Consider the following 10,679-nt stretch of genomic DNA (forward strand, 5'->3'; position numbering starts at 1 on the left):
AAAGGGCTCCCCCAAACCGCCTGAGGCGGAGCTGGGCAGGCTGCCTCCTCCTCACCCTCTTTGTTCTCACAGGGTCTGATTCGCACCTCTTTTACAGCATCCCATTTTGCTGTAATCAGACGCTTCCGTATCATGTCCTATTACTAGATTGTGAGCTCTTCTGGGATAAGGGCCACGTATTACTTTTTTTGGATCCCTGGCAACTCACACATGAGCAAAACACAACTGTTTACTTTTAAAATATTGGTTGACTCTAGGCCATCTGTTCACTTGGGGTCCAAGACCCCAAATCTACCAGATTAAATGAACTGTGCCAATCCCGATCGAAGCCGGAAGCTTGGGGGTTACGTTGGCTCCTGGTCGAGGAGCCAGGGGTACACCAGGCACGCTGTGAGCTCGGTGACTCCGTGCCAGGCCCCGCTGCTGTGCTAGGGGGACACTGTGTCTGGGCCGAGCCTTCTGGGGCAGGGCAGGGTGGTACAGCAACAACAATGGCAACGACAACAACAAAACGGACAGCCTGCCAAGACACACAGAAGGCTGGCTCAGTGGGAGGAGCGGGGCCGAGAGGAAAGGGGCGGGGGTGGACGTCGTAAAAGGGGACGCAGGTGGGTGGACAGACAAGAAACAGACGACCCGGAGCTTGGGAGCCAGAGGAACATCAAGGGCAGGAAATCGAGGAGCAGGGAAGTCGTTGTCCCACCAGTTCCCCAACACATAAACACGGGTCACTCCCTGTAAGACGTCAAGAAGAAACAGGAAGGACTAAGGCCTCGTCCATCCCGCGCCTGAGAAAGAAGCAGGAAAGGGTGGGCCGGCCAAGAGCGGCTCCGGGGGCTGCGTCGGGAAACGGCGGCCCATCCACCGCCATCTCTTTCCCCGAAGGGTCCATGGAGGGTCTGTCTACAGCACCCATAAGAGATGACCTCACACCCTCACCCAGCCATCTCCAGAGGCCCCTTCTTACTCTAGTGGTGGACACCTCCAATCACAAAGGCCGGCTCTAATAAACTACTCTCTGGGCTCGGCTCAGATACGTCTCTTGGTAACCCCCATCTGAAGCCTCCCAGGAAACAAATCAACTGTACACCTTCCAGATGATGACCTTTTGATGCTGCTGAAGCCAAGAACTATGCGATCCCCAAGAATTCGCTTCTCTGAGACAAAAGTGAGCTTGGAGTGGGAGTCAGTGCTCTGGGGTCTGCTGTGGGTCAGGGAGTACGGGTTTGGCCTAAGGGATAACTTAGCCGTTGGCTGTCTGCCTGAAGTGCAGATGGGACGTTCCCTTGGGTGGCAGGGAGAGGAAGTACCGAGATCCTGAGAGTGCAGAGCACACCGGTAGTTACCTCCTTCCATCCATCCCGCCCCTCCCCCACTGCGGAGCAGCCACGCCCTTTGGGTGGGAACGATCCCAGCCCCAGCTCCTAGCGTGGGCCCCTCCGTGGTGTAAGCTAAGCCGGTTGTCCCACCCCACTCACTACCTGAGATCAATTCAGGGAACGGCAGCCCAGGCCTCGTCAGTCCACGCACAGCATTTCCCTGGCCGCAGAGATTGATTGAGAACTTAAGATGGTTCACGGGAGCAGCAGTCTGGACTCTGGTGACAGAGTGACAGCTCAAGTCTGAAGAAGGGTGCCCTGCTGCTCCCCTGGGAACGGTTCACAACTGCCGATCACCCCACACCTGAGAGAGGAGCCGGACCGCAGGCGGAGCCAACACGCAAAGAGAGGAGAAGAGCAGAGATTGCAATTCCGCTCAAACTACCTGCAGCCCCTCTCCCCATGCGCTTCCCAGTCCCAGGAAGCAACAGATTGGAACTGGGAGTTTCTTACATGGAAAGACTGGCAGACACAGCAAGGAGCTGTGAGAATGGAGAAGCCGAGGGAGGAGTTCGAGTCTCACTGTGACCACAAGGATGTCCCTGAGGGAGGGAGACGGCAGGGGGCCAGTGAGGCAGCGAGGGTTCTCGCTGGGAAAGCAGGAGCAGCAAAGCCCCACGTGGGCCCTGAAGGAACCCCAGCGCTTTCCCCACCGGAAATCCCTGAGGAATGGGAACCTTCCGGTTCAGGGGTATTGAAACTTCTTCCTCCTTTTTGTAATCCTCACTGGAGGACATTTTTTCATTGCTTTTCGAGAGAGAGGGAGAGAGAGAGAAACATTGGATGTGAGAGAGAAACATCGACTGGTTGCCTGCCGCACCCTCCCGGACCGGGGATCCGTGCGTATGGTCCACGCTGACCAGGGATCACACAAGCAAACAAGGCATGTGCCCTGCCCGAGAATCGAACCCGCGACCTTTCGGTTTATAGGCCGACACTCCAACCAACTGAGCCACACCGACCAGGGCTATGGAAACTTCTTGATTTCTTTTTTTTTTTTTAATGATATTGTATGAATTTGTGATGTTCTTTTTCTTTAAAGATTTTATTTATATTTTAGAGAGGGAAGGGAGGGAGAAAGCGAGAGAGAGAGAGAGAGAAACATTAATGTGCAGTTGCTGGGGGTCATGGCCTGCAACCCAGGCATGTACCCTGACTGGGAATCGAACCTGCGACACTTTGGTTCTCAGCCTGTGCTCAATCCACTGAGCTACGCCAGCCAGGGCAGAAACTTCTTGATTTCTAATGCGAAAGATGGCCGTGATGCCCCGAAGGGCGGTTATAATCCCCATCTGCGGGAGATTATAAGTGGCCCAGGAGAGCAGAAAGGTCACCTCAGATCAGAGTAAACAGGAAGTTCAGGGGTGAAGACACAGCAGCCATGATAAGAACTGTGGAGACGAAGAGAAAAGGGTGAGTGGAGAGGGCACCCAGAGGAGCCGCCAGGATGAATGAAACACGAAGGCGGGAAACGTGGGCCCAGAGGACAGAAAGCAACCCCGCGCGTGTCTGACGGCGCTGAGAGAAGAGAACACATGCCCGTTAGATGGTGGAGATGGAGGCCAGGGCACTGGTCAGATGCCCGACACTCGCGCCCCCACTCACCTGAGGACACGCCCCTCGGGCCCTCTCCGTCCTGCGCTCCCCGAGGGGCCGCGCACCAGGGTGCCTCCCCTCGCTCCAGCTGGGGACTCAGACTCAGCCGGTTCGGTTCGGGAGATGGACATGCTGCTCGAGGGGAAGGAAATGGGGCGGGCAGGTGAGTTGGGGCGGGGGGGCACAGAGTAATCCCAGGGCTCCTCCCAGGCCAGTGTCCCCAGGGACAGGAGGGGAAAGAAGGGACATTACTAGGGAGAACAAGGAAAGGACATCCAGGGAAGGGGGCAGGAGACCCAGAGCAGAGGGGCAGAGGCTCCCAGAGGTCAGGGAGTCGACAGCGTAGCAGGTGCGCAGTGAATGTGAGTGAGCAAGTGCGCGACTGCACTCGCGGGAGAAGGGAGCTTTCTGGTTCTCGCCCCGTCTCAGCGCTCAAGCTCAGACATCTGCAGGACCGGGTTGGTTTGGGGCCCGGTCTTCCAAACTGAGGGGCTGGGGCACCGAGGCCTCGGTGGGCACCAGGAGTCTGGTCTCTTCCCACTGCACCCACAGCACAGGGCGAGGGCGTGGGCAGCCCTCACCCCGGGGCAAGGAGGTCCCACGTGAGGCCTGAAGGTTGGACACCAGCACTTCCTGCTTCCCAGGAACCACTGCGGTCGGCCATTAAGAATCCAAGAGCCGCTCTGGCTGGCGTAGCTCAGAGGATTGAGCACGGGCTGCGAACCGAAGTGTCGCAGGTTCGATTCCCAGTCAGAGTGCATGACCCCCAGCAACCACACATTGATATTTCTCTCTCTCTTTCTCCCTCCCTTCCCTCTAAAAAATAAATAAATAAATAAATAAATAACATCTTAAAAAAAAAAAAAGAATCCAAGAGCCTGAAGTCCCTGCTCGGCCAAGGGCTCTCAAAGACGCCAGAGCCTCTGAGGAAGAAGGAACCTGGAAACTCTGAAGGGCCGAGGCACGGTCGGTCCAAGGGGAAAGGGCCTCACCCAGGGCAGCCACAGCCCCATAAATTATTCTCCAGCATCACGTCCCTGCACGGGGCCCTCTGCGTGGGGGCCAGGCAGGTCCCTCCACCCTCAGAGAAGCAGACAGCCACGTCCTCGATGGTCGCTGAGTCCTGAAACGACACGTGTTTAAATGCCCCGGGACGAGCCCAGGTCCCAGGCCTGGAGTAAGGGGTGGACTGGGCAGGAAGAACCACTGCAGGGGGTGCTGGGCCAGCTCCCGGTTCTGAACGTCTGCAGGTTCCGCCCCTGCTTACGAAGGGGAAAGCCATCGGCCATCGACGTTCTCCTGTCTCTTCGCCTGTCCACCAGCCAGCAAACCCCCTCTCAGCTTTCTCACCAACCTGTGCAGGTTTTCCCTGCTCGCCTCTTTGCCAGAAACAACGGTCTGTGCTCCAGGGGCTGGCCTTTCTCCACCACGAGTCCTTCTCCCGAGGTCCGAGGTCACCAGCCCCGACACCAGGAGCCACCACCACTCACTGTGCCCGCGCCAAGCGCTTCGCAGCTATTACCTTGTGCCTATCTCTCGCGAGACTTGTGGGGGTGTTCGATCCCTGTGATGGAAGAGGAAACTGAGGCTCGGAGAGTGGCTGCCCTCACAGACGCAGAACTGAGGCCGAGCTCCGGCCTGTGTGACTCTCTGGCTCTCGCCCACTGTGCCACCACCCTGCCTTCTGCCCGCCCTCCCGCCACCCCTGCTGCCCCCACGTGGGGGCGCTGCTTCTCCTCTGCCTCCCAGTCACTGCCACCAGCCGAAGAGGCAGCTGAGGGCCCCTCAGAACACTCAGGTCGCCCTGGGAAGCACTCAACCGGACAGACGCGAACTCTGACTTCACTCCCCGCACTCCCCGCACTCCCCCGCCCCCGGCACACTCTCTGAAACACCCCACCCTGCTTTTCTTCCCCAGGTGCCTGTCTCAAAGCCCCCCTTTCCTCTGTCTCCGGGATCCAGAGCCCCTGCTCCTCCTCTTTCCTGCTCTCTCACCCTCTTCAGAAACACAACAGCGCTAACTTAGAGGCATCAAAGTTTCTTACGATTCCCGACCACTGCCCCGGTCGGGACAGCGATCTCCATGCAATAATCCTGGTCTGTTTCGAGTCAGCTCTTGCCCTATGAAGTCCCCACCGCGGCCCGCCCTGCAGTCCGGGGCCCAAGGGCTTCTGCTGGCTCACCTTGGCCTTCCTAAAGGAGTCCAAAGCCTCAGCACCACAAACAGTTCCATTCACTCTCCAGGGGCCCAGTTCACCTGCCAAGGGTCGTCTCTTCAGCCACCACCCTTAACCTGCCTCCTGTCACCATCCTGTTAAGAACCCAAACGCTGTCGTCTCCCAGACCTGCGCCCTGGCGCCCGGAACCCCCCTGCCTGAAGACCGGTTCCTCCCTCCCGAGCCTGCAAACTCACGCCCCTTTCAAGACCCACCCCAAACGTAACCAGCTCTGCAAACCGGTGTCACGTTCTGGACCTTGTTCGCTGCGCACAGCGCTGGGAACGCCTCTGCCGCGGCACCGGCTCGGGCTGTGCAGCCAGCCAGCGGCAGGTGCGACTCCCCTAGGCGGCACTCTGCGGGGTGTCACACACACCTTGCGCCCTGCCTGTTCCTCCGGGCCCTCCGCTCTGGGAGGTACCCTAACTTCCCGGTCACCACACTGACTCCTTTCCGCCCCTTATCTGGGTGGAGAGCCCGGGGCAGACCCCAGCTGGCTTTGTGGTGCCCGCCCCGCACTCACGGGGCGCATCCGGGCCCGCACGGGCTGTCCCTGCAGCAGCTCCGGCACGGGACTCAAGCGCACCCGGTTTGCCCAGCTCGGCTTGGCCTCGGGCACCCATGGGCAAGTGAGCCTGAGTGGGGCCCTCCCGAGAGCTGCCCAGGGTCAGCAAGGGACGTTCTGGACCCAGGCGGGCCTGGCATAGCGGCCTTGCGCCCGGGGATCCCAGCTCGACGCCCAGCTCCCCACGCTCCGCCTGAGCCCGGGCTCCGCACCAGGGAGGTGGAGGCTGCAGCACTCTGCCGTTCCGGCTTGTCTAGGCCGAGGGAGGGCGGCTCATCTCTGTGGTCCTCCTCGCTTCCCCGCGAAGGAGGGAGGGGAGAGGGGTCCAGCTCTCCCTGAAACACTGACCCGTCCCCAGGGGCGCGCCGCTGCAGGGATGGGGGTAGATAGGAGAGCGGTCAGCCGGAGGGGAGGCTGCCTCGGGGAATCCTCTCCCGGAGGTCTTCCCAGGGACGGCCCTTCTGCACTCCGCTGGGCCCTTGCAGCGTGGAGGCCGACAGGGAGCAGCACACACTGCACTTGACCAGGCCCGTTCAGGTGTCCACCTGCCTTCACTAGGTCTCACATTCCCAGGGAACAGCCTGCTTCCTCCATAGGTTCACCCTTGTGCCTCAAACAGCCGCCCGATGTCTAGCACCTCTTAGGACCCAGATTCTCCAAGTGCCAAGGAATAGCTGTTGAGTAAAACAAACATTGAACCAGTTTTTCAGTTGAAGAAAATAAGGCCCCAAGAGAGGAAATGGCTTATCCAGCATCACACAGCACAATCGGGAAGTTACGCTTTTAAACAGAGTTGTGGAAATAAACAGAGACCACCCCTATGAGAAGAACAAGCAAACACGATTTATTCAGAGGTTATTATAGCAAAGGAGCCGGCCATAGTCACTTACTTGCATCTGCCGGAGTCTCTAAGTAGGCAGAGACGTGGGAAAGGGTTACAGTAGAAAAAAGGGAGGGCTTCAGGTATGCTCTGCTTGGACAGTGTGGGCATGCGGGTTAGGTGGAAGCAAAACATCTCTTGCAATTGGCTGGGGGACCGCATTCATCAAATTCTGGCTGTTGGGGGCTGCGGGGATTCTTTTGGCTTCCTGGGCTGGTTGCTGAAGATGGAAGGTCCGAGTTCTGTTTTTTCCATACAGTCGGGCCATTACCCACGGGTACACGCAGTCCCTTCTGGTCCCGTAAACATTCTCCTTCCCTCCGTCCCATAATTGGAACACTGTGTGGGCTTCTGCCTGAATCAGAGCTTCCCGAAGAGCTATCCTTTGATCTCACATAAACACCGGCTGCCTCTCACTTTGGCTTTTAGTGCGAGGTTGGCACAGGAGTGTGTGATGCTGACTGGCAGGTGGTTAACCTTGGGCCAGACAGTCAAGAGCCCCGCTGCCGTGCCGAGTCTCCTTCCATTTCTGGAAAAAAGGAAGGATCCTGGAAGGCTAGGCAGGTGCAGAAACCATAAATAAGCCCATCGCTAAGTTAAATGAGACTACGACCCAATCTAAAGGCAGCGTGAAATGATTCTCCCCTGCATCTCTATTTATTTCAGCGGTGCCCGCTGTTGCATCCTGGGGGGGCGGGGGCAGCCGCAGAAGTGGCGAGCATTGGGGGAGCAGCCGATGTCATCTAGAATTGGAACAAAGGGCAAACAAGACTGGGGTACGGACGGTGCAGCTGGACTAGGGAACCGGCAGAGAACCCCACGACAGGATCCACAAGAGGTCAACAGAGCCCTCTTTCTGGTCGGTGCCCAGTTGCTCAGAATCCTGGACAATGCATGGATTGGGAAGGTGAGAGCAGGCGGGACCAGGGACTCGCTGGCGCCCTGTTTAGGGAACTCAGCCCACCCCCCTGCCCACCATGGAATGTGCAAATAAGGCGGAAAACAAGCACCCAAATTGCTGAAGGACCATGAAACGAGGCTTCCGCGGGGCGCGGGAGGTGAGAGCTCCCGGGAGCCTGAGCCGAAGTGGCCGCTGCGCTCAGCGCACAGGTTGGAAACCGCTGTAGCTGGAGGGAAGGAGGCCCCGCTGGCGCCAGTCCTCCGGCGGCCCCAGCCCCGCTCCCTTACTGACTGCTGAGCAGACCAGCTGACAGACACCCAGCGAGTCGGTGCAAACTCCAGCAGCGACCGACAGAGAGCGCCTCGGCACTGAGGTTCGGCCGCGGGCGGGCCCAGAGGTGCGGTCGCGCAGGCGTCCTCTAGGGCCCGCGGTCGCCCTAGCGCACGCCCGCCCCGAGGCCGCCTGTCCTGTTGTTGATTCCTCCAGCCCTCGCCCCCACCCTCCCTCGGGGCTTTGGCGGAAGGGTGGAAGGCAGAGGCGTGTGGAGGCTTCGCCCTGCTCGCCATGGATTGCTGGCCGCGGTTCCCACGGAGGGTTGGGAGGGCTGGGAAGGCAGCCGCGTGGGCTGATTTCCCTGGGGCAGGCCAGCCTCCGCCCGCGGAAGCCAGTAGTCACTGCCTGTCCGTCCCGCGGCCCCTCAGGGGCTGGATCCGGACCCCCGGGTGGCCCCACGGGCCGGTGTGAGAGGGTTCTGTGAAGCGTGATGGGCCAAAGCGCGGATCCGCGCTGAGCCTGCGGAGCCGCACCCTGCTGGAGGCGCTTCCCTCCGCGCTGCAGCCACACTGGCCCACGTGGGTGCGCACCCTGCACCTCAGTGCGCCTCTGCCACATGCTTTAGCCGCCCACCCCACCTCTAGCAGCAGCACCACCACACACAACTCCCATTGACCTGGCTTTGACATGTGTCACGTATGTTCGTGACAGAGTCTTTCCTGTAAGTCAGCTGGGCAGCTGCTTGGCTCGCTGCCTGCTGAGCAGCCCGGCACCAAGGAACAGACACGGGTCACACGCAGTAACCACGCTGTTCACTCAGCTCTTGTTGAATGCAGGTTCATTCAAAGTAGAGCATCAACACACACTAATATCCTACTCACATTCTCACAATCTAAGAGAAAGATAACACACACAGCAATCAATGGGGGATAACGAACCCAAGTCCCACAGCCGCAGTCTGCAGGTCTGGGAGACCCCACAGTGGGCAAGGGAGTTGTCAGCGTCTTGCCAGAAAAAATCTCCGGAGCCAGGCGGGCAGCGGGGCAGGCGAAGTCCTCAGTCCAGCAGGGCAGAGCCTCCAGCAGCCGAAGCCAAGGGAGACCGGTGTGGCGAGGAGCGGCACTCTGGGGTGTGGGGCTCGGCGGTCTCGGCAGTGGTCTGGAGCCCGCCTCAGTTAGACCCTAAAAACGGTGGGCTCCACCTTCTGGGCCTTTGACGAGTGTCTTGGCTCCCGTGGTGGCAAGTGCAGATTTGCCCAGGAGCCTCTGGGTGGTACGTGGCTGTTCTGCTTGGCCCCCATGATGGCAAGTGGGGAACTTCCCCAGGAGCCTGTGTATGGGTGGTCCCGCTCTGCAGACACAGCTATTCCGGTCACAGGTGCAGATGTCTTAGGTGCGTCTCCTTGCCAGATGTGTCTGTTCCGACTTAGGTAGTTTCCCTCTTGAACCAAAGTGTCATGGCTGACTGGCAGCCACCTTGGTTGACATGAGCGACTCCACTTCGTTTGAGATGCTTTATGCCGTCTCGATCAGACCAACGCCGTTTTATGGGTCCTGCCCTCCACAGCATCCTCCAGGCCTTTACCTAATTACCACCCGAGTAATGGTCTTCCTGGCTCCCCACCCCCTCTCCACTCCGCTCTTCTCCTTTGCAGCACTTTACACAATTGGGATGACATGTTTCTCTGGGCAATGATTTGATGTCTTTTCCCCTCCCTCAGGCCATAACTCTAAGGAGGCAGAGACTGTGTCTGTCTCCTTCGGGATTGTAGCCAAATTACTGGCAGCAGGTGGCCAGTAAATCTCTGTTCAGTGGATAGATGGGGCTTTTCCAAGGAAGGAGGGAATGAATGAATGAATAGGTGTGAGGAAAGGAGTGAATAAAGGTGAGAATGACTGTAAGGTGGTGTTGCCACCCATTAAAAACTGGGGGACAAAGTTCAGCTCACTGGAGTTGGCCCAAAGATTCCTAGTGGATTCTAACGCTGGAGAAAGTTCATGGTGCTGAGTACTTGCTGTGCCCTAAGCAATCAGAGAGGACTTCATGGAGGCAGTGTGGATATTTCCAGCTCCTGTGGAAGGGAGCTGCAAAAGGCAAAGGAAACTCACTCAAGAGGGCATGTGGAAATCCTCTGGCTATCTGAGGAAGCAGGGTCCCTGTTTGAAGGTCATTGAGAAAGTTAGAGTCACTTGGGGGGTAACCAGAAGTGGCTGAATGGAGTCTGACCTTCACCTATTGCAACAATGGGCGAGGCTGCTGGACTAAAACGTCAGAATCAATGGCACAGGTTTCTCCTTGGGACCTGATCTGACATGTCACAGAGGCCCTGAGCAAACAGTCAACTCACCTCACCCAAGCCATGCAGCCGTCAAAGTCCCCATTTCACTGGAACGCTATTGTGAAATAAAGCCATCCGTCTGCGGTCTCTATCATCCCTGGGGCATTTCCTAGTTTCAAGATTTCCAGTCTGCACTGGTTAGAGAAGTGTGCAAGCCTCTAGGGCCAGGGGCAGGGCGTGAAGCCAGAGGCTCGGAAACTGAAGTCACATGGAGAGAGGGGGTATGTGAAACTGGGCGCCCGGTGCATTTTTGATCAATCAGATGGCAAATCAGTGAATCATTGCTTTACTTATTGCACATGAGTAAATGAAGTAGTGGGTGGTCAGCAAGCCGAGGGGGGTGGGAGTGAGGCCAAGGAAGGCTTTGTGGAGAAGACGCTGGAGCTGTGTCTGAAAGGCCAGAGCATTTATTGCCTGAAGCTGGCAAGGAGGCTGTGGTCACAAGCCAGAGGCCTTCTTGCGGTCCCAAAGGTCCTCCCATTGGCTCCAGCAAGCAGTCATTCCACTCCCACACGCCATTTCATCAGGGTT

The 10,679-nt window shown here is 58.2% G+C and overlaps 1 protein-coding gene across 7 annotated transcripts in view; it reads right to left on the bottom strand.

The window, feature by feature from the left end:
* GASK1A (golgi associated kinase 1A) overlaps positions 1–5,946 on the bottom strand; it is a 41,586-nt gene extending 35,640 nt beyond the window's left edge. Inside the window, exons 1-4 of one of the 7 annotated variants that reach the window (XM_045856500.1) lie at positions 5,159–5,331; positions 4,330–4,539; positions 3,968–4,098; positions 2,985–3,107 (exon numbers count right to left, since the gene is read on the bottom strand). Coding sequence is in view for 2 of the 7 variants with exons in the window: in XM_045856498.1 (XP_045712454.1) it covers positions 3,968–3,988 (21 nt within the window). In the remaining 5 variants the exon portion in view is untranslated. Of the gene's footprint in view, positions 1–2,984; positions 3,108–3,967; positions 4,099–4,329; positions 4,540–5,158; positions 5,332–5,406 lie in introns of those variants that run through there. The other 6 variants (XM_045856498.1, XM_045856501.1, XM_045856496.1 and 3 more) reach the window with 6 other exon arrangements.
* Positions 5,947–10,679: the final 4,733 nt, after the last annotated feature.

Source organism: Phyllostomus hastatus, unplaced genomic scaffold, assembly GCF_019186645.2.
Source record: "Phyllostomus hastatus isolate PE091 unplaced genomic scaffold, TTU_PhHast_1.1 phas_scaffold_129, whole genome shotgun sequence".
Taxonomy (NCBI): domain Eukaryota; kingdom Metazoa; phylum Chordata; class Mammalia; order Chiroptera; family Phyllostomidae; genus Phyllostomus; species Phyllostomus hastatus.